The sequence below is a fragment of the Poecilia reticulata genome, unplaced genomic scaffold (genome assembly GCF_000633615.1).
Source record: "Poecilia reticulata strain Guanapo unplaced genomic scaffold, Guppy_female_1.0+MT scaffold_260, whole genome shotgun sequence".
NCBI lineage: Eukaryota > Metazoa > Chordata > Actinopteri > Cyprinodontiformes > Poeciliidae > Poecilia > Poecilia reticulata.
In genome coordinates, this window is record NW_007615043.1 from 167,841 (window position 1) to 190,691 (window position 22,851).

At 45.4% G+C, this 22,851-nt stretch overlaps 3 protein-coding genes and 1 pseudogene across 3 annotated transcripts in view; 1 reads left to right on the top strand and 3 right to left on the bottom strand.

Moving 5' to 3' along the window:
- Window positions 1-4,307, bottom strand: part of proca (protein C (inactivator of coagulation factors Va and VIIIa), a) — a 6,817-nt gene extending 2,510 nt beyond the window's left edge. The window contains exons 1-7 of the mRNA XM_008402828.2: window positions 4,201-4,307; window positions 3,835-3,918; window positions 2,555-2,712; window positions 1,897-1,921; window positions 1,411-1,521; window positions 1,124-1,264; window positions 446-564 (exon numbers count right to left, since the gene is read on the bottom strand). Of these exons, the coding sequence (XP_008401050.1) occupies window positions 446-564; window positions 1,124-1,264; window positions 1,411-1,521; window positions 1,897-1,921; window positions 2,555-2,712; window positions 3,835-3,913 (633 nt within the window). The 5' untranslated portion in view covers window positions 3,914-3,918; window positions 4,201-4,307. The remainder of the gene's footprint in view (window positions 1-445; window positions 565-1,123; window positions 1,265-1,410; window positions 1,522-1,896; window positions 1,922-2,554; window positions 2,713-3,834; window positions 3,919-4,200) is intronic.
- A 2,265-nt stretch (window positions 4,308-6,572) lies between these two features.
- On the top strand, window positions 6,573-10,269 carry LOC103460588 (collagen alpha-1(X) chain). Its single transcript, XM_008402829.2, has 5 exons — window positions 6,573-6,680; window positions 6,788-7,241; window positions 8,189-8,269; window positions 8,354-8,434; window positions 8,524-10,269. Exons 1-5 carry the CDS (start codon window positions 6,660-6,662, stop codon window positions 9,438-9,440), a joined length of 1,554 nt encoding a protein of 517 aa, XP_008401051.1. The 5' UTR covers window positions 6,573-6,659; the 3' UTR covers window positions 9,441-10,269.
- A 1,950-nt stretch (window positions 10,270-12,219) lies between these two features.
- On the bottom strand, window positions 12,220-22,579 carry LOC103460589 (S-arrestin-like). The gene is made up of 16 exons (XM_008402830.1): window positions 22,497-22,579; window positions 20,991-21,072; window positions 20,275-20,335; window positions 20,130-20,174; window positions 19,052-19,251; window positions 18,915-18,974; window positions 17,991-18,058; window positions 17,787-17,922; window positions 17,591-17,675; window positions 17,444-17,516; window positions 13,577-13,714; window positions 13,428-13,505; window positions 13,129-13,143; window positions 13,000-13,052; window positions 12,899-12,908; window positions 12,220-12,510 (listed from the first exon to the last, which is right to left on the bottom strand). Exons 2-16 carry the CDS (start codon window positions 21,036-21,038, stop codon window positions 12,384-12,386), a joined length of 1,197 nt encoding a protein of 398 aa, XP_008401052.1. The 5' UTR covers window positions 21,039-21,072; window positions 22,497-22,579; the 3' UTR covers window positions 12,220-12,383.
- On the bottom strand, window positions 14,873-17,436 carry LOC108165975 (tripartite motif-containing protein 35-like; annotated as a pseudogene).
- Window positions 22,580-22,851: the final 272 nt, after the last annotated feature.

Below are 22,851 nucleotides of genomic sequence, written 5' to 3' on the forward strand. Positions count from 1 at the left end.
TGGTTGGTTGGTGGCTGGCTGGCTGGCTGGCTGGATGGTTGGTTGGTTGGTTGGTGGGTGGTTGGGTGGGAGTAAAGCCATCCTACTTGAATTTTTCCAAGTTCTTATCTGCAGCTGGAAAGCCAAAGCTGTCAGTTTGGACATGTTGGGGTTTCTATCATTTCTGCAGACGAAGTTGTGTTGATCTTGATCGCCAGCAGAGCAGTTCCTGTAGACTCTGCTGGAAGTTTGTTCCTTCCAGATATGAGGCTCTAAAACAGCCGATTACTGACTTCAGGGTTGGGAATGAATTATTATTCTGAAGTTCAAGTATTTGATGGTTTATGTTTGAGGTAGAATGGTGAAAACCAGTCAAAATGTGCAGATAAAAATCTCTTTTTTTTAATATTCTGGTCAAACATGACATGTCTGCTGAACTCTGAGTGTTTCCCTGTTGCTCGGTTACCTGCCAGGGACTCTCCCCCTTCTTGCCCACCTCCCCTCCGACCGTCCAGGGCAGCAGGCCGTCCACCGGCTCGCTGTACTCCGACCTGTTGATCAGAATCTGACCACAAGACGAGGAACCTGCAGCACGAAACAGAATACCTGTTAGCATGTTAGCAGGAATCCAGGCCAGTTGATGCTTTGTCTTTATAGCTTTATTCAGTTACATCCAGGGGAGCATGCTGCATTCATGTTCTACTTCAAAGTTGGAATTTTATGATTTTCAAGTTTGTGAACTTCAGAGCCGCTGAAACAAAAATCTTGACCCAAAAAAAAAAGTATTTTTGACCCTTTAGCTCAAACTTGCAGGAGAGATAAACTTGTAATTTGCACTTCTGTCGTCTGTAACTCCTAAATTGCTCACCTTCATGGTACGTTTTACCATCACACTGGCAGATTTCACTGGTTCCCAGTTTGCAACTGGAAAAAGGTTAACATGGGTGTGACATCATCGTGATGTCAGATTTGTAACAGTAAAGTTGAAGGTTGAATCCATCTTTAGCCTAGCACAGCTTTAGTTGTTTCTCCACCTACTGGTGGGTACCATGTACTGCAGCATTTTTAAATGGAAAACATCAGTTTAAAAACATTCTGCGTCATCAGAGCCGTCAGCTGATGTGAGGCCGGGAGTCGCTCTCACTTCTCGGGCTGCATTTCCTGGAGTTGTCGCCCAGTTTGTATCCGTTCAGGCAGCTGCAGCTCCGCCCCGCGCCGCCCTCGCTCCCTGAACATTCATGGTCGCAGTCGCCGTTGTCCACAGAGCAGTTTGTGGCTGTTACATCTGGAGGGAGTTTAAAAAAGTCAGGCATCATTAATTACATGTTTGGTTTGTCGTGTTTTTCTCTTTTTGCTGTATCCGCATTAGAACCGGGTCTGAACTGATACTGGCCTCCTGTCCTGAACCCGCAGACAGAAGGTCGGACTCACTGTGTTGGCAGTATCTGCCCTCGTATCCATGGTAACAGACGCACTTGTAGTCCTGGTGCTGATCCAGGCAGTCTCCATGGACACACAGGTGGGACTGACACTGGTTCCCATCTGAAACAGACCGGACCAGACCGGACCGGGCCGGACCGGGCCGGACAGCGTCAGGGTCCGCCGCTGCAGAAACTCTGAGTTTTAACTTTTATTAACCAGGTTTTGCTGCAGCTTCCTGCTTCATACAAGTTCATGTTTCTCAGTTATAGTTTTTCAATAATTCATGTACAGTAACAGTCAAACCAGCTGGTCTCCGGGCCAAAACCATCAGGGATGCTGGAAGTTTTCTGAGACATTAGAAGAAAAACAAAACTACAAAAATGATCCATCAGGATTCTGTTGCATTTATTATTTTATCCTCAGTGTTTTTATATAATGGCTGACTATAACTGCTAGGATCTTTGTCTTAAAGCTGTCGGTGTTTCAGTGACTCACCGGTGTACACGGTCCAGAACTCCAGCTGCAAAACAAACAGAACATCAGAGATAAGATCTGAAACTGCAGAGTTTGGCCCTTCAGCTGAGATGAACTACAGTATTAAACTACATTAAACTGCGTAGTTTAATGTCAACGTGATTATTGCTGTTTGAGATCAGAATTTGAAACATGATCAATAATCACTGCTGAACGTCTGACCCGAGTTCACATTTTAGCTAAAAACTATTTTTTTCACCTGCTCTCTTAATTTTTCTTTCTTCCATTCAGAATTTAGATTTTTTCTCAAAATATAAAATGAAAACTCAAAATATAAAACTCATCTTTAAGTGTTTGTTTCTGCCGTTACCATTCTCCATAATGAATCTAAAATGTCTGCAGAAAGAATCACATTTGATTCGTGTTGCTTATTTTTTGGTTCATTTGTTCATTTTAAGGAAAAATAAATCCTCTGAAACGGTTTGGGATGAAGGATGAAGGGATGAAAAGCATCGAAACACTTTCAGGAATCAGACTAAAGTGTTTAACAGATATAAACTTCTGGTTTCCTGGGTGGAAATTATGAAGGAAGGAGAATCTAAAGTTTTAATAACCGTAAATCTTCCCATAAAACCTGAATCCTGCCAGTTTTCCTCCGTTCTGGTTCATCATGACTTACTGTCGCCTCCCGGGTTTGGAAAATCTCTCTGGCCTCCTCAAAGTCACATTTCTCCTCCACACATTCGCGCTCCTTGTTGGGCGGCTTCAGCTCCTCCAGGAAGCTGTTGGCCCGGCGGGACCGGAGCAGCATGTGGGCCGAGGGCGGGTCGGAGAACACTGGACACACAGAAACACACAGAAACACACACACAACACACACACAACACGCAATACACACACACAAACACATGCAACACACAGAAACACACACACAACACACCATTTACATATTTCACTGTTTGGGTTTTGTCAGACTTTAACAGGATCGGGTCTTTTAACTGGATTTCTGTTGAACAGAAACAGATCGGATCGGATCAACCGGATCGGATCGGATCGGATCAAACCGGATCGGATCGGACCGGACCGGATCGGATCGGATCTTAAATCTGGTGTTGAGCTTCATTTGGTCGCAGTTGGAAGATGAATCTTCATCTTTCAAAGGGAAACTTGTTATAATGTTATAACGTTATATAATGTTATAATGTATTACAGCTATAAAACATGCAGATGTGTGAAAACTAAATGAAAACAATCCCAGACCATCACTCCTCCTCCACCGTGCTTCACAGCTGGATGACGTTTTCTGATCTGCTGCTGTTTATTATGACTGAACGTCTTTATGTTCATGTCAGGATGAACAAATTTAGATTTTTAAAACACAATCTGACTCAGTTCTGCATCTCTTCATTCTGTTTGCATAAATAATCTGGATTTTATTCATTTAAAGTGTTTCTTCTCTATGAAGTTATAAACTTCAGACGTCAACAAGAGCAACATGACTTTAAATCTCTGGAAATAAATAATATAAATAATTAGTGTTTTGTATCAGGAAATGAACCTGTAACAATAACGATAATAAGTTACAACTTTATATGTCACACTGGACAAAAATTACACAAAAATATGAATTATATCGAGATAAAATGTTTTCTTTTGAATGTAATAATAAAAAGCAGAAAAACTTTAAAATCAAATTATACTTGTTTTCTCTTTCTTCCCCCATTGTGACAAAATGAAGGACATTTATTTTGCAGTTTGTCTGTAAAGTGTTTCTTGCACTTTGAGGTCTTATAGCCACCAGAACGGATCAGAACCAGAACCTGTTCAACGCACCGCACCAATCAGCTCACACATGTTTATTAGTTCCCTGAACATTTTCATCAGAAACATGAAGATGGACAGGAGGAGTTTTCCTCTGGATGATTTTCCTCGTATTTAAAGGATCTTAGGAAATCCCACCTGACAGGCTGAGGGCTGAAGCCGACCACAGAGCGACGCAGACCAGCAGGCAGAACACGGACCGGGTCATGGTCTCCATCAGACCTGCAGACACCAACAGAAGTCGGTGAGGTGAAGACGCCTGAGCCGATCGGACCGACCATCGTTCTGCTTTCTAAAACGGCGAAACGTTGCAGCTCCACTGGAACATTGATCTGTCGCCTGGAGGCTCAGAGATCTCTGGACAGAACCAACTCGGCCTGCAGTCCGTCTGCAGAATCTGAGCTCCATCAGCTCATCGTCAGGCCAAGACGCAGGAAGCAGGAAGCAGGAAGCAGGAAGCAGGAAGTGGCTGCTTCCAGAGGCAGAACCAGTTTTTATACTTACATATGAAGAAGCGGCGCTGAGGCTGAGACGCTGGTCCAGTCGGCCGCCGCTGCGTTAATGAGTGACCAGCCGTGTTGACAGAGAGTCCACAGTCTGCAGCTCAGCCTGTCAACACACAGCCTCACCTTTGACCTCCACCCACTCACCTCTGAGGCCGATCGGCATCTCGGTGTCCGACAGAGAAATCTGCTGCGTCTGATTAAACAGCAGCAAGTGGATCAGAACCAGGAGGATTCTGGTTCTGACCTCTGATCCTCTGTTTGAACTCAGTTACTGAATCAGGAACAGAGTGAAAGTCCTTCCTGTCTGACTCCTTTCTCCCACCGTCGCCCCGTGCTTGATCAGCCTGAGACACACAGGAGGGTGTCCAAGGTGTGGTCTGGGGCCCCTTGAAGGTCCGGTGCCACCATGAAGATTCGGGGCCCCATGAAAGTCCAGGGCCCCATGAAGGTCCAAGGCCCCTTGAAGGTCCGGGGCCACCATGAAGGTCTGGGGCCCCATGAAGGTCCGGGGCCCCATGAAGGTCCGGGGCCATTTTATGCCCTCGGACCTTCATGGTTGAGTAGATGGACGAAACTTAAAGAGCCTGAAGCAAAAACTAAACGTCTATTTTCTAGGAACCGGGTCGGAGGAACCAGGCCGGAGGAACCAGGCTAAAGGAACCGGACCAGAGGAACTCGGCTGGGGGAACCAGGCCAGAGGAACCAGGCCAGAGGAACCAGGCCGGAGGAACCAGGCCGAAGGAACCGGGTCGGCCTCCAGGGCGTCGCTGGGCGGCTCTGGAAACCAGGACGCTTATCAGGGTCAGACATTCTTCTTCTTTTGTCTCCTCTCGGCTCGGCTTACGTTGGGTCTTTCAGAATAAAAGCAGGGGAAGCTTCTCTGGTTCCATGGATTATGAGACGATTAACAGGAATTACAAAAAGCTTCAAAGTAGTTTTCACACTTATGTTTGTTGAATTTAATGACAACATGAAGCTGCAGACAACTGAAAAGAAACGATTTAAAACAGAGAGAAGCTCAGAAATACTTTTCAGTTCCATGTTTCGTGTTTTAAAACTGATTTCAGTTTTTTCTTCAGTTGCGACTCTGGAGTAAAAATTGTTCAAATACATGTTTGAAACTGAACCTTTGTTGAAACGTTCAAAACTCTTTTCAGTTTAAAATTTATTTTTCAGTTACATATTTTGGTTTCAAATTCAGATTTTAGTTTTAAATCTTTTTCTGTCAGTTTCAAATAAAATGTTTTGTTCATAACTTTATGGCTCAGATTTAGCTCCATAAATGTGACCCAAACTGAGCCTCTGAATCGATGTTGGTGTTTATCTCAGTTATTTCGCTTTAATCAGTATCATGTTGAGCCCAGGAGACGTTTTGTCCTGTTCGGGAAAACGGCCGATAAATGGAAGTAGGAAAGTAGGGCTGCTCATTGTGACGCTTCCCGGGTTTGGATTACCGTATTGTTGAGCCTCTTCATATCCGTTACGTTCTGATGTTTTCACAAAGTGTTGCTCTGATATCTACAGTCATCATGAGTCAGAATCAGATTAATTTAAATAAACAGCCGATCAGAAAGTTTACCTGGTTTCTGTGGTAAAATCCTGGGAAGCTTTTCATAGATTTGACCAAAGAAATTTAAATAAATATTGTTTTCTGTGTGATAAATGATTAAACATACAATCTAAAATGGACCTGGTGATTTTTTGGTTCAAGCTGTGAAAGCAGCTGAATGGATAAACGTCCTGTAAACGTTTTCTCCATTTGAAACCCGGCGGGTAAGAACTGCTGCTGTCTGTGTGAACTCTGAACTCTCTGGACGCTCCGACGTCCCCTCGGCTGAAATCCTGCAGATGTTCTGGTTCTGTTCGTCCTGAGTTTGACTGGCAGACTGAGATCCTAAAATTCACTCATTTTAACCCAAACTGGACTCATTTAGTTTCTCAGGTTCTGTCCAAACAATTCCTCAATCAAAGACTTTGTCACTTTTATTCTAATGTTTGGGTCGAATGTTTGGGTCGGTTCCAGTCGTCCTCCCTCTGAGGATGTGATGCTCATGGAAATTTAAACGATTTATTTGGTGCAGCAATGGGAAAAGCTGAAATGAGGAACCGGGAAATGTTCTGGTTCTGGACTCTGGACCTGCAGAGACGGGTCCCAGCGTAATGGAGCGAGGTCAGAGGCTGGTTTTGTAAAAAGAGGGTGGAGGAGTGATGGAGAGATAACCAGGCTCTTCTTTCGCCTGTGAATGTTTGGCGTTTCATGAGGAAGGAGGCAGAGAGCCAAGTTCTTCCTCCTCAGCTGGACAATGAGGACACGCCCGCCCCGTCCTCAGCCTTTTGTCTCTGGACCCAACAGGTGAGACGGAACCTGAAAGCTGTTTTGTTCTGGGCGACGCTTATAAATGCATCAAAGCCGCGTTCGTGCAGCTCATCTTCCTAAACGGCCTGCAGGAGAAGACGATGTCCAACTCAGACAGGAAGGTGAGTTTTTCTCTCCCTGAAACCAAATTCAGGATTTAGCCTGAGAGCGAATGAGAGCAGCGGTTCCACTGAAGGTTTCAGCTGTGACTAACCTCGTCTTCCTCCAGATGTTGTCCGGCGTTCTGGGACTCTTCGTCCTGATCTCCGCCTGTTCTGCCATGTTGGTTCCTAACATGACCAGGAACCTGATGCCAAAAGGACAACCAGAAGAAGAAGAAGGCTCCTCGTACGACCCCAACACCTTACGCTGGCCTGCAAACGACCAGAACCAGTCTTTGGTTCCGGACCCTCAGTGGCCATCGGGCGCCGGCAGCGGGCGTATGTGGCCCCCCAGCGGGAACATGTTGCCCCCCAGCGGGAACATGACCAACTATGCTAACGGGCTGCGGATGTTTGCCACCAGCTCGCCTCTGATTCCAGAACCAGACACTTCCATCTGTGACATTCTGTTCAGCCAGCCGGTGCCGCCGTCCATCGACCAGATCCCCTTCTTCTGCATCTGCTCCTACTGCAAAGGAACCGTGGGGCCCAAAGGAGACCGAGGGGACCGGGGGCCTCCAGGTGGGATGACACAAACGTTCAAATGTTTGATTTATATCAAAAGATCATAATATCCATCAGTTCGTAAAGGCTTTAATTTGAAGCTGAGATCAGTTTTGAATGAACCACAAAGCGCTTGACCTTCTGGTCCACTAATGCCTGTTGATGCACATTTTACACATATTAGTGATTGGACTGGAAGTGCTTTGCTGTTATGCCAAATTCGTCCAGTTTGCTCTCCTACCAGAGGAGAGTCTAGTTGACAAAAAGAGTAAAAAGTTATTTGGTAAAAATGCAGAAGTGGGACAGTTTAATCTGATTTAGTTTGTGAAAATGGTTTAATTATACAGACAAAACATAAAAGCATGATGATATAAAACATGAATAAAAATTAATTATCATTACAAATAAATTCAGACAGAAGAAATGCACACTTCATGTTTACAAAGCATTAAACCTTTTACAGTCAGTAAAACAAAGATCTTCCATCATTTACTGCAGATTCAGCTGAAATCCAAGAGGCTCAGCAGAAACAAAACTGAGTAGAAAAAGTCTCAGACTCACCTGTCTGGTGCATTTTGGGTTTTAGTTCGTGATTCGGTGAAGTAACTGCAGGTCACTCAGATTTCCACAGTAAGAGAAACAAAACTTCGTAATGTTTGAAGTAAAACATGAAATCTTCCTGAAAGTAAATGTCTTCCAAAGGTTCCTCAGGAAACTGTAACTCTAACTGGTACTAAATTCTTCATTCTTTTATCTCTGGTGTTTAACTGTTTTTGCATTTTATCTCTGAAACAGAAAGGAAACAGTTTGAGGGATAAAGTTCAGCTTCAGAGCCGGATTGTTGCTCAAGTCTCACAGTTTTAACATTGAAGTCATTTCAGCACTTTGAGTCCTTCTTAAAAGCCTTCAACAGAAGTTGTATTTTATGAATATTGATCAGTTCAGTTGGTTTTTTCTTTGATCAGGTGAACCTGGAAGTCCTGGAATGAGAGGGGTGATGGGATTCAAAGGCACCCGAGGATTCACCGGCCCCCAGGGCATAAAGGGTGAGTCACACACCAACCTGATATAACAGCAGAGTCTGCAGTCAGGAGCTTCTTCATCAGCAGTTTCCTTCATTTCCACTTCAGGTCAGAAAGGAGATTCAGGAGAGAAAGGTCAGACCGGTCCAGCTGGATTCACCGGAACGAAGGGCGATCGAGGATTCAAAGGTCTGAGATCAGAACAGACTGAAGATCGACTCAGAAAAATGTTTTAAATGTTTTTTCCCATGATCAATGCTTGATTTGTGTTTCTGCAGGGGAGAAAGGAGACCAGGGCTTGAGCGGACCTCCAGGTGCTCAGGGTCCCCAGGGAGAGATGGGTACCTGCCCCGCCTCCTGCGAGAGTGCCCCAGGTGCACCGGGGCTGCCGGGGTCCCCAGGGCCAGCCGGGGCCCGGGGCCTGCCCGGGGTGCAGGGCATTGTGGGAGCTACGGGTGGGAAGGGCGATAAGGGAGACATAGGAGTGGCTGGGCAGCCCGGTGTGAATGGTCAGAAGGGAGATCAGGGTGATCAGGGGATCTGTATGTGCACCGATGGGGAGGACGGCGCCAAGGGGGCGCCAGGGGAAAAGGGGGGCAAAGGAGACAAAGGTGACTCTGGTGCACAAGGCATTCAGGGCCCCTTAGGTGTGAAGGGAGATCAGGGTAACATGGGTTTCATGGGTCCGCCTGGGCCCTGCTCCCCGGCCATCCAATCAGCTTTCTCTGCAAGCATCAACCAGTCGTTCCCCGCTGCCAACTGGCCGGTTCCGTTCCGTGACGTTTTGACCAACGAGCAGATGCACTTCGACCCGAACATGGGCATGTACACGGCGCCCATCAACGGCACCTACGTTTTCTCCTTCCACCTGGCGACCAATCAGAAGCCGCTGAAGGTCGGCCTGTTCCGAAACTTCTACCCGGTAGCCAGGGTAACGGAGGCGTCCAGCCAGACCACCGCCAGCCACACGGTCGTCCTGCACCTGAGCAGCAGAGACCAGGTGTGGCTGCAGGTGAAGGACTCGCTAACCAACGGCATGTTCACCGACAGCGAAAGCAAGAGCACGTTCTCCGGTTACCTGCTGTACCCCGACTCCTGCGACGCGCCGCTGGGCAGGTTCTTCCAGCCTCTGCCGCCCACTGGTGGCTTCTCCTGGGACGGCCCTGATGGCCATACCACCACCTCGCCGCCGTAGGCTCCGCCCAGCGACAGGTGGTTAGATGCAGACAGCCAATCAAATTCAGTGCTGCACATTTTAAAGGAGGAGCGTTTGCAGAATGAGGCTGGTACCGACCCGGATCGTCTGCAATAAATCACATTTAAAACACGACTTTATGGTCATTTCATCTCTCCTGGATACAGTTCTAATACTATCCACACTGATTCATCAACAAATTAAGCAAAAAATTGCAAGATGTCATATTGATGTTTTGAATAAAGAACCAATATTTTAACATGTACGGCTGATATTTTGGTTTTAGCAGCTGACCAGGCGTGTTTATAGTTTGGTATGATTAAATATGAGCTGTACTGAGTCACAGATGGATGAAGAGTAAACATGTTTGAATGAAAGTCTGAATAATCTGACTGCAAACCAGTTTGTGTCCTTTTCATAAGTGATAAAAACAATCCAAGAAGTTTCTGAATCTCCATGGAGACGAAGAAACGATTAAAACAAATTCTCCTCCTTTGAAACGTCCAGAAAAACTCACTTCTGATTCAACACTGCGTCTGACCTCTGACCTCTCAGTCAGCTGTAGAAGTCCAGCTTTGCTCCAACATGAAATATTTCCAAAGCACTTTGCAACTGTAGAGTTGATTTGCTTTTAATTATTAAAATGTGCTTATTTTCTTAGGAATATTCTCAGTTTGCCTTTTAAAATGATGCATGAATAAAAGCAGAGCAGAAGCTTCAACATTGTTTTTCAGACAATAACTAAGGTGTGTCTTGTAAATTTGTGTTATGACTGTTTTATGGATAGATTTATGTCACTTTGAATAAACCTCCAGTTTTGGAAAGGCGACCGTCTCGTTTTGCGCTCCGTGTTCGGAGACAAAAGCCAAACTGGATGCAAAACTGGAGATTTTTTCATTTGACTCAAACTCACTGATCAGCAGTTTGAGGCTCTTGTTGCGGTGATTCATGACAGTTTCCAGGTGAATGCATCTGAGTGATGACAGTCAGAGGAATGTTTGGATAACTGAAGTAAAAGAGACGAATACAAAATGCTGCAGTCCTGTGTCTTTATTCAAGCGAAGCTCACAGCTTCGTCCCAAACTGTTTGCTCCAGAGATCCTAGGAATGTTGTTCAGGTTGTGAGTCCGATTCGTTTTCTAAGATCAACCGTCTCAAAAATGAAACATCCTTCCATAAAAAGCAGCTGGAGATTTGTTCCAGAGGTGTTTTATCATCCAAGAGTCCAGAAACGGACGAGGCAAACGGGTTCAGCTAATATCCACAAATACATCAGACCTTAAACACCAGATGTACCTTATTATTCATTAATACATACAGTGGAAACCATTTTAGTGCTAGCAGAGAAGCTAACATCCTTATGTCCTGTTAAAGTTTCAAAAACTCGACATGTTCTCTGATTAAGGAGTCGTCAGTTAGTCTGACCTGGTCCGGTCCAACCCGGTCCAACCCGGTCCGGTCCTGTTCAACCCGGTCCAACCCGGTCCGGTTGTGCTTACCTAAACCTGCCATAGTGGAAAACTATTCATGCCGTCTGACAGACATCTGGACTCTTATGAATTATAATTTTTGCTACTTTTACATCTGGTTTTGGAGGTTCAGCCAATCAGCAGCGAGTAAAATAAACGGAGCTCCTGGATTGGCTGGTGTTCACTCATCAGCCAATGGCCTCTTTTCACGTCAGCTTCCGGGTTCGGGCTGGAGAAAGGTTTTAAGATGTACGCTTCGTTATACATTCACAGATACGACGGTGAGTTTTATTTACTTTAAACTTTGTGGCTAACATTAACTTTAGCTTATGCTAGTAGCCAATATTGTCTGACATTTTCCTTATAAAAATGTGCTATTTAAGTATCTAAACATTCTAATCCATTCTAGCGGACAATGTTTTTACCTTAATTTATTCTTATTCTGAAGCACATTATGTGTTTTTTGTCGTTAGTGTTAAACAGACCAAGTAACGGGGAGGAAACACAACGAGCCTCACAGGTTAACAGCAGCAGCTCTGGAGTCAGAGATCTGGTTCAGCTGACTGTTCAGGTTCAGTGTTGTTGCTTTTAGACGTGTTTCTTAAGGTCTAGGTGTTATTTTATTTTGTTAGTTTTACATGTTTCTTGTTCAGAGCTCAGATAGGATGGTGTTTACTGCAGTGTGTTCAGGCGGATCAGTTGCTAGGCTGTCTGGCTCTGGTTTCCTCTCTGGTTCCCATAAACTCCTCTTTCAGGCTGAATACAGAAGTGACTCCATGGAAATAACTCAGGGAGGCTCCTTTATTCACCACCCGTCTCCCCCGGCAGTTTTAGGCTGAAGAAGCTGATCGGAGTGAAGTGAAGGCTGCAAACTTTAGTTTTAACTTTAGCTTTAACTCATGCGGACGTGACGTCAGCGCCGTTCGTGCAAAGAGCGGATCAAGCAGCGTTGGTCAAACGTAGCTTATTTTCCCAGGCAACATTTTGTCCACAAATAAAAAGGCAGCTTTTCCAGGAATACTCAACATGGCATCATTTCCCTGAACTTCAGAGTAAAAACTCACAGCAGCTCTGATCGTCTCTAGGCTGCCTGAAACTTTCCCAGAAAATCATTTCGGCTAATTAAAGGTCCAGTAAAACTTCAGTGTTGATCAAACCTTGTAAGTTAATGAATGTTATTTCATAGTGTAGCTTCTGGAAGTCTTCAAAACCTAAAGAGTGGATAATGTTAGGAAACGTTTTAATCACAATAATCTTCCATTCAGGTCCTTTCAGTCCAGGAGTTTATGAATTCATGTAATGAAATCAGATGGAGTCCAACAGTTTTTATTGTTCAAACACAGAACAACAGTTAGAGTCTACAAAAGCTGCAGCTCGTTTCTACGGTAACTAAAATCTCTGAGCTGCAGGAAGACGAACTTCACTAAAACATGGGATTAAAACATCGATGTCACATCCCAACACGTCGCCGTCTCTACTTCTCCTTGGGCGCCATGTCGTCTCCGCCCGACACGTTACCTTCCTCGTCGTCATCATCGCCGATGATTCCCTTCAGGTAGGAGCGCTTGAACTCCTGGAACACCAGCTCATCCTCCATCTCACTGGGAACAGCAGCAGCGGGATCAAGATCAGACCACTGAGCACTAAACCCCCTCAGAGCGTCGCTGAGACCGATTCAGGCCACAACACTGAGGAAAACACAAACTCTCAACATGACTGATCTGGGAATGTTCTCCTATGTTTGTTTTTTCCTTCATCTAAAGCTGGAAACTATTCCATAAACTCAACCTGCATCTGTTCTGACATTAAAGAAAACGAACAGTAAACATGTTGGGCGCCGAGGTGTCGCCACCCAACATGGCGGCAGGTTCTTCCTGTTTAACCTGATCAGACAAAGAACAAAACACTGAGGGAAACTGAAACATGGGCCAGTAGAGGGAAAACCTGGTGAATAATCTGATCTCTGAATGTCTTTGCTCTCATAGTTACCTCTCCTTCACTGCCGGCAGCAAGAAAATCAAAGTGGAGAGAAAACAGGTGAAAGCGTGAACCTGATGGACAGGTGAGATCAGGTGCAGAGAAAGTTCTACCTGCTTCTGGTTTGGGATGCATGAGTGTGAAGGGAACCTCCAGGCCGACCTCACTGCAACACACACACACCAGATTCAGGATRAACGGGCCGAGTCCGACATGCAGCATGTTTCACAGCCTGAACTCACCTGGATCCCATCATCCTGCCAGCAGGTGGGAGACAAACATGAGATCAGATTACAGCAGAAACGAAACACTGAGAGCCTCTGAGGTCTGGCTTCTGATTGGCTGAGGTTACTTCCTGGAGGAGCACCGACATGATGCTGCCACTTCCTAACGGTTCTCCCTCTCCTGCTGTCAGCTTCTTACTTTTGTTTTGACATTGTTGAGAAATAAACTGAACTGAACAAAGATCTCTGATGATCCGACAGGTTGTTGTTGTTATTTTGATCGTTGTTGTAGGAAAAGCAGAGGAAAACCGACCAACCCTCCGATGATGAGCTTCACCATGACTTTGTATGAAACCATGATTCCCAGAACCTCCTTCAGGACTCCTTCCTTCACGCTGAAACAAAACAGACGTTTCAGATCCTGCCGGCTCTGCGGGGCAGAGCTTTGGCGCGGAGCGCGGCTCACGTGCTGGACGAGGCCAGGTTGGTGTCCTCGTGCTTCAGCTTCCCGTCCAGAGCGATGCCTCTCCTCTCACGGTTGTTGGCCAGCAGCGGCAGCAGCTTGTAGACCTTCTGCAGCGTCGCTCCGGCAGACACCGAGTCCCTGACATGGAGACGAGACGCAGAGTGAAAACAAGCAGGTCAAATACAGAGAAAACAACAAAAACACTTTATTAGGACAAATATCTGAATGAGTAACTGTGGAACAGAGAACAGGTTTCCCGCTTCAGCAGTTACATTCAATAATTAGGTCACCAGCTCTAGACAACTTGACCTTTAACCCTGAGAAGGTCATTCAGCCATGATTCAGATCAGTTGGACCAAAGATGGACAGAAAATAAAAACCAGTTGCAGTTCCTGACTCCACCACCAGATGGGAGAATTTGCTCTTTTGAGCTGCAAAACATTAAATCTCGTTAATTCAACCAACGATAAAGAAAAGATCTGAAGTTTTTGTTCCTGAGTCAAACTCCAAACAAACACAACAGTTTCCATGACTTATTCCTGAAATTCACTGATGACAAAAAGCAGCTAAAATAGTTTTGTGCTTCAACAAACAGGAAGCAGCTAAAAATCCCAAATATTTCATCAGCTGAAGTCAGTGGCGCAAAAAGTGGGTATGCAGGGTATGCAACGCATAGGGGCGCAGCACCAGAGGGGGCGCCAAAACCCCGTCTGGAGGGGGCGGCGCGCCGATGATGTTTTCCCTTACACTTCTGCGCGCCTTACGCTCCTTCACCTCGCCCACATAACGAGGTAAATGTAGCGAGTTTTACCCTTCAGATATCGTCGCCGGGGGGTCTGAGTGAGCGTCGCTCCTTCACACTGACGTTCTTTCCGTCGGTCGGGGGGAGGAGGGGGCGCCGATCTATGTTTTTGCATCCACCTGAATAATGTGTAGTTGCGCCACTGGCTGAAGTAAAAACATCTAAAACCATCAGAGTCGACATTTATGTCCCTCTTATTCTACAAACATTCAAGATTTTAATTAAATCAAATCAGCTTTTTAAGTCCTGCATGATGGTAAACAAATCATTAAATCAGCTTAATTATACATTAAAGAGAAACAATTCATTAGTTAACAGGTAATTAGCTGTTTAATAACAGTTAATTACCTGTCAAGTCAAAGACTCACTAATTAACCATTAACTAATCACTATCAGTCCAACTAGATCAAGAGTTCATCATTATTTAACAGTTAATTAACAATTAATGATTTACTCCACACACACACACACACACACACACACACACACACACACACACACACACACACACACACACACACACACACACACTCTCTCTCTCTCTCTCTCTCTGTGTGTTTTTCTACAGGACACGATCAGAAGTTTATCTTTCATTAATCTTTAATTTATTCATAACTTGTCTTTTCTTTAGTTCTTATCAAGTCGAGGACATTTTATGAATGATAAAATCTGGAGACATTATATTTCTGCTGCTCATCTTTGCTGTTGCACTTTTTATTGTCACTAATTGTAAATAATATTTTTAATACCAAGTAAACAATTTCTACATTTTAAACGAAGTTAAATGATTCCTTTGGCTCAGAGTATTTTATATAACCAGTGTTTATGTTGAAGTTTTGCTCTTTCAGAATTTTAGTTTTTATTCTGCTTTTATATATTTTATTTTCTGTTTTTGTGAATATTTCCTTTGATTTCTTGTCATTTTGCAGCAGATTTTGTGTTTGAATGGGTTAAAGGGCCAAATCACACCAGGCTGAAGGCCTTTAGCTACTTTAGTGAAAACTGATCATTTTGAGTTTAGTTGATTCATTCAGGATCAGAATAATTGATCTGACCAGAGAAAAGCCTGGCTGGGTTTATCTGAGCGTGAAACCAAAGCTGTTTACTGAAACATCAGGTAAAAATCAGAAGCAGCTGATATAAAGTCAGAATAAAATGATAATTCTGTTCTGATCCTCATCCGGAGGAAGAGCTGCTCACGCTGATCTTCCTCGGTAAAATCCTGAGCAGAAGCTCCGGTCCAGATGTGAGGAAAAACTCTGTGTGTGTCAATGTGTGTTAAAGAAGGACAGCTGGTTCTGGTCCAGGTCCAGATCCACCTGGACCTTCTGGATGGTGAGCAGAGCCGAGGCGGTCTGGGAGATGGCGGTGTGTTTTCCCTCACCCCCGTCCCTCCGGACCGAGTCCTCCAGAACGCCCAGCGGCGTGCCGCCCCACCTCCACCTCCCAGCTGTGCATCCCGGAGCAGAACCCCTCTGATCCGCTCCGGGTTTTCAGGCAGCAGCCGGTTCCAGCCGCACCGCACGCTGGTCAGGTCATCGGACAGAACCAGCTCCGGGTTCGCCGTGTTCGGGTCCAGAACGACTGGAGTGAAGGAGATGGCGTTCTTCATGTTCCTCCAGACGTGGAGCTGGGGGTTCTGGGGTCAGCTGGGGGTCGCCCAGCAGGGGGCAGCGCTGCGCTGTGGAGCCCAGCAGCAGGGGGACGTCCGCGGCTCTCAGCTCCTCCTCTGCGGCTCTGATGGCGTCCAGAAGATCCAACATCTCTCTTCTCAGCGCCTCCATCTTCTCCTCCATCACCCGACTCTTCAGGTTCTCCTCCTTCCTCAGCGCCGTCATCCTCTGCTCCTCTTCCTCCTCCAGAAACTGGTGAAGCTTCAGGAACTGCTGCCTGATCTGCGCCTGGAGCTTAATGTGCTCAGCGGTTTGACTGAACTGGACTTTGACTTGACTGAAAAGCTTCACCTTGTCCTGCAGAGCCTGGACGTCTTTCTGGACCTCCTTCCTGTGCTGCTGAGTGGCTTCATCATCGGGTCAGAACCTGCCGCCGCTTCGGGACGTTGTCCTTCTCTCCAGAGACGTTTTTACACAGAGGACACGGCTGGACCTCCTTCCTGCGCTGCTGAGCGGCTTCATCGGGTCAGAACCTGTGGCCGCTGTGCCTCTGAGTCTGCAGACGACGCTCACCGGCTCCCGGTGGTCCAAACAGAACAGCTTCAGCTTCTCGCCCTGCAGACTGCACACATCCTGCCGCCTCTTCGGGACGTTGTCCTTCTCTCCAGAGACGTTTTTACACAGAGGACACAGCTGGACCTTCTTCTCCGTCCACCAGTCCTGCAGACGCTGTGGCTGCAGGGCTGGATGACCGGATCTCTGAAGATCTCCAAACACACGGGGCAGCGGAGATCTTCCTGAACTCGGTTCGCCATCCTGTCTGCGTGAAGCTGAGAAAACTGAAGCTCAGGCAGAAAAACAGAAAAGCTGAAGCTGGTTTCTCCTCCGGACCTGAAATCCTCCGGCGGTGAATCGTTGATAGCAGCTGAAGGACTGAAGGAAACTTCCTGGGTTCAGAGGCGGAGAGTTTTCAGCTGAACTGGTTGAGCTTCATTTCTGTCTATAGCATCTAAACTCTTCCTGCCGTTAGCAGAGATTCCACAGCAGGAATGTTGCAGCATTAAACGGACAGAAGTCTGGCTTTAGGAGACTTTCAGCTAGTTCTGTAGATCATCTCCAAATTATTATATTATCCTTTTATTGATCCTCATCTAAAACAAAATGATGCCAATAATCACAAAATTCTCCAATGTCAGAAGCCAAAGTAATAAATTTAACCTAAATTTAAAACAATTTCTCTTTAAAGTCAAACAGAAATGAGCATCAATACGATCAGATATAGATCTAGAATCTTCTTCTATGGTTCTGTTGATTATAACTTTTGGTGGATTGACCCTCATCAGGAGACAGACTCCATTTTGTTAGACTTCACATAAACATCAGGATCAGAACCGTCATCATTTCCTGTTTGTCGTTTGACCTGCTGTGATTCTGCGGTGTGCCGATCATTACCCAGAATCCTCGATGTCCACACATTTGACGTAGCTGTCGTTGGAGTACAGCACCACCGTGGCAACCTGGTCAACTGAGAGGAGGAACATTCAGGTGAGTTTGTGTTAAAACGTGATGATGATGATGTCATCGGTCAGGTGTGCTTACCTGACAGGACGACGTTCTTGATGTTTTTGTTGGAGTTGTTTGTGATGTTGACGTGAGCGTGGATCGTCTCTCCGTGGTAATAAAGCTAAACATGGATTTAAGATGAAACAACAAACATCTGAGGTGAGTCAATCTGAGGGATTACAGGTTTGACCGTAAAATGAAGGAATCAGTGGATCAACATGAGACGCTCCACCTCCTTATCCAGAGTGACCTTAACATGCAGCGGTTTGTCGGACATGAGGAAGTCCTTGGTGGTTTCAACGGAAGGTGGCGCCCCCTGCATGTCTGGAGCGTACTGGACCTTCCTGATCATCAGCTTCACTGTGCTCCTGTCGGACAAACGGATGGTCAGCATTTCCCCACCCACCGCTTCAGCCGCAGGACAGATGAGACTCACCGTTTGCGAACTTTTGCATCCTGACTCTCAGCGCTGAACGCTTTAATCTCAAACTCCACGGCACATTGCTGCAGAAAAGGAGACGATTTGGGTTTTTACTGATGGGACACCTGGGAGGATGGCCAGAGGGACAGCTGGGCAAATTTGGGCCAAAATGGCCGATGGAGTTACAGAGAGAAGACAGACTGGGCTCCACACTCTGCTTCACACCTGATGGTCCGATTGACCCGGTTCTATTGGAACCAAAACTTTATCATCTGTTCATTTCCAGCTGCTGTGGTTCCCTTCCTCTCTGCTCTGAGTCAAACCAACCTGTTCCCCTCCTGGCCTGTGGGGGCGCTGCACCAAGAACCACTGAAGGAAACGACACAAAAACCTCTGAAGACACTGAGAGCAACTTCCTTCTTCACCAAGAAACAAGATGGAGGCGTCAGATTTTAGTGGCTAAAGGATTTCTCTTTGGTTAAAAACCACGAGCCATTTCTCCTGCTAGCGCTAGGCTAGGCTAGCACATTTGTTTTGGTTGCATTTACCCAGAATTCTTTGCACTGTGGTCCGTTCACAAATGCATTCAAACCAAACCAGAGTTCCCTTCAACCAAACCCAGACAGAGTTAGCATCAGAGTTCTACCAAGATGTCGGTAAATTCTTCATCATCAGGAATAAATCTAGTTTCAGTCAGAAAACTTTCTAATAAAAGCCGAGTTAGGAAGTCATGTTCAGAGGAGTTCTTGTTTTCTGATTCGTCTTAAACTAATATCTATGAATCAATAAACAGATAATTAACCGGGGAGGAAAAATCTGCCAAAACTGGATAAAAAAGCTGATTGGAACCAAACTGGTGCAGGTTTGATGTGAAGCTGAAATGAGCCTGAAACTAAAACTGAAGTCATCCAGAACTGGGAGGATTTAACCGCAGCTCACCTTCCCAACATCTTGGGGTCCCGGTTGGAGAGACACTGAGCAAGGCAGGTTGTCAGGAAACTGGGAAGAAGAACAAATACAGAGGGTTTTCAGCTGGCTCTGCAGTAAGGCTGGCTCTGATTGGCTGCTCCGGTCACCTCGAAGAAGAAGGGGTATGCGTTGTTGCCCAGCTTGCGCAGCAGCTTGGCCTGGGTCTTGGTGTGGACGCCCTTCTCCCGGTCCTGCAGCGGCGGGTACACCTGGCGGGTGGACAGGTACAGCTCCCGGCGGAACGCGATGCCGATCACGTCCATGTCGTCGCGGCCGTAGCGGAAGATGCAGGACAGGGTGACGAACACTAGAGGGCAGAAGAGGCACAAGCAGATTTTCAACTGAAGAAATGAAGAGTTTGTTTTGTAAAAGTGCAAAAAACATCTCCAGTGTCTGATGTGTTACCATGGTTACACATCTTTTCTTTTGTTTGAGCTCAGTTTATTCATAAATACACAACCAATTATCTGTGGTTGATTTTAAGCTCCACCCCTTTTCCCAGAATCCACCAGGCTACTGGTTACGATGCTTTAAACAACAGGAGGGGCCAAATTCCTCCCAGGGCCCCATAAAACCGAGGGCCAGCCCTGCTTCTCACATCAAATCACATAATACGAGTAGAGCCACAAGTATTCATACCCATAAACATGTTGAAATGAAAACATTATTAAACCTAAATTTCCCAGGTGTATGAATAGTTTTGGCCTGAACTAGTTTCCTGTTGAACCAGGAAATATTTCGGCTCTAAGCTAAAATATTTTCATCATGTTTTAATTTAATGATCATCCATCCATTTTCCTTACACCCTTGTCCCTCAGTGGGGTCAGGAGGGTTGCTGGTGCCTCTCCAGCTGGCGTTCTGGGTGAGAGGCGGGGTCACCTGGACAGGTAACCTGGACAGGTCGCCAGTCTGTCGCAGGGCAACAGAGAGACAAAAAACCAGGCACACTCACACCTAGGGGCAATTTGGAGAGACCAATTAACCTGACAGTCATGTTTCTGGACTGTGGGAGGAAACCGGAGTACCTGGAGAAAACCCACCATGCACAGGGAGAACATGGAGACTCCATGCAGAAAGACCGGGAATCGAACCCAGAACCTTCTTGCTGCAAGGCAACAGCTCTACCCACTGCGCCACTGTGCAGCCTAATTTAATGATAATCAGGAGAGAAAAACATTCCCGGACCTTTCCTCCCGGCCAGAGCCTCCGGGTCGATCAGGACGACGCCATCTGTTGGTGGAACAGGAGAAAGCAGGTCAGTGACTGAGGGAGGTTCTGGTTCTGTTTTCTGATTCTTCTGGTTCTGGACGGATCCGGCTGTCAGACTGACCCACTGGATCCACGGAGTCCACCCGGTCCACGAAGTCTCTCTTCCCCATGAACACGCCGACCTGAAAACATTCGGCAGCCGTTTATCTCTGGGACGGTTTGAGACATTAAGGAAAATAAATATTTAAATCTGATGTCTAAAGAGAAACCAGCAGAAAAAGATTTATTCAGAAATTTCACTTTATTATCAGACGATTCAATTCAAACACGGCAACTGATAATAATTTAAGTTACTCATATTTTAAGCAGATAAAATGCTTAAAGGGACGTTCTGTATGTTATTTTTTATCTGAAGTCATAAATATAAATGTTAATACAGAAAACATAGTTTAACTGGTTTTACTGTGCTTCCAAATATTAAAATAATTCTTTAAATATTCTCTTCATGAGCTGAAACCCACAAACAGCTGCTGGTTTTCCTGCATGTTGGTTCAGAAGTGAGACTTTCTGACGTCTTTCTGCAGAAACAACCTGCTGAGCCTCATTTCCTGACAGAAACTCCTGTTTTCCCAGAATGCAGCAGGATGGAGCTGCGAACAGATACAAACCTTCATGTCTGTAAGGAGCAGGACATGTGTTCAGGGTTAGTCGTTTTAACTTCTGGAGCGTTCAGCAGCTCATTTCTGTCTTCGGTGAGATAAAACCGTCTGTAACTAAACGAGTCGCTCTGACAGGAAGTGGATCGACTGGATCCCGTTTTGAGTTGGTTTCACTCACCGACTTGTCTTTGCAGGTTTTCTTAAAAATGACGTTTTTTGGACTCATGATGGTGGAGATGGAGAACAGCTGATCTGAGGAACTGGAACAAGGAGAAACGGGTGAAATAAATGTCAGGGCTGCTGCGTTTGACCTTCAGACTGGAAACGGGTTTGACCTTCAAAAGGCTCAATGTCTCATTTACATCATTAGCATCAGTATTAACATACAAGTAAAGGTTGAGCCTAAATACATTTTAAATTAATGAGACATTCTGTGACGTTGCAGAGATCATCATTCTAACATAACAGATTTAAATGGGAGCAGCAAAAGCAAAGGAGGCGGATCAGCAGAGCGAGCTAACAGCTGACGGCTTCATCCAGGACGTTTTCTCTGCTGCCTGGATGCTGAGCTGTTAGCATGTTAGCATGAGACTGACAGACAGCAACAGTCTTCAGTCAGAGGCCTCTTCAGAGACGTTGTGAGACTGACTGCTACTGAAGATCCTTCCAGCCCTCAGCGTCTCTCTGCATAACGACTGTTTCTGAGTTACAACCTTTAATTTGTATTAGTATCGATCTGGAAAACCTCAGAAAGAGAAAATCTGCTTCCTTTTCTTTAACTGTTAATAGTTTAATTTTCTTCCGTTGCTGCAGAAACAGATCTGTCAGCTGATTCAAATGTTTCAGTTTTTCTCACATAAATTCAGCTGCTGGTGTTGAATAAAGAAAACTTTTATTTAAAACATCAGTAGAAATCAGCTTGTTTAAAAGTGCTGGAGCTTCTGATTTAAAGGTTTTAAAAACTGTTTTACTTTTTAAAAACATAATTCAGCTCAAACACAGATGTAATATTTCTGTAACATTCCTTACAGAAATATGATTAAAGTATGATTTCTAGTAGAAATATGAGAATAAAAGATAAAATAACTAAAAGTTTTAGTTTTATCTCCCTCTAGCGGCCTAAATGATGCACTGCAGCTCCATCAGCTGGTAAAACAAAACCTGAAAACACATTTTCAAAAAAATAAAACTTAATTTAAAACAATATGTTATAGAATTAGTCAGATAATCAGTTTTGTAACTGAATATCAACAGATGAACAGATTTCCATCATTGCTTCTGTTTTCAGTTGAATTTCTCTCTAAAATAATAAACTGTTTGTTTAAGCAGAGTTAATGAAATTAAGACGAAGAGGAAAACATGTCAACAGACTTCAGCTGCTGAGCCTCTTAATCCTGTTAAAATCCTCCCACTGATCTGGACCAGAACTTTCTGCTCACAGAACCAGAACAAATCTGTTCCAACTGGAGCCTCTACCATCTCTGGGTTTATGATGGTAACAATTAAAGTATTTTCTTCATCACTGATGCTCTGACTCATGTAGAATCTAATAAACGTCAGTTTAGTGTCTCCTGCTCCAGAGAGAGTTCTGGTTCCTCCTGAATCGGGCCGTTTCCTGTCCGCACTCCTCCTACAGTAAACAGATAAAACACGATAACCTGCAGGTCGGATCCGAGTGACTCACCTGTGCTGCTGAGGTTCTGAATGAGAGGAGGAGACCGACCCGGTCCGCTGGCTCTATATGTAAACACCTGCTGTCTGTCAGGGCTGCCTGGGCCAATCAGAGGCCGCCTGCGGTGACCTTTGCCCTCCTCCTCGCTGCTCGCAGACGACCAGACTTCCTGAGAGGATTGGAGTGGTTCCACCTCCGTCAGCACATCGGGCCGGATTAGAACGAAGCTCTGCCTGCAGCGCCGCGTTTCACTTTACTGATCCTGAGAGGAACAATCCGGCAGCTGATGGAGAACAAACACCTTTATTTATAAACTCCTTTATTTATAAACTCCTTTATTTATCAACAAACACCTTTATTTATAAAC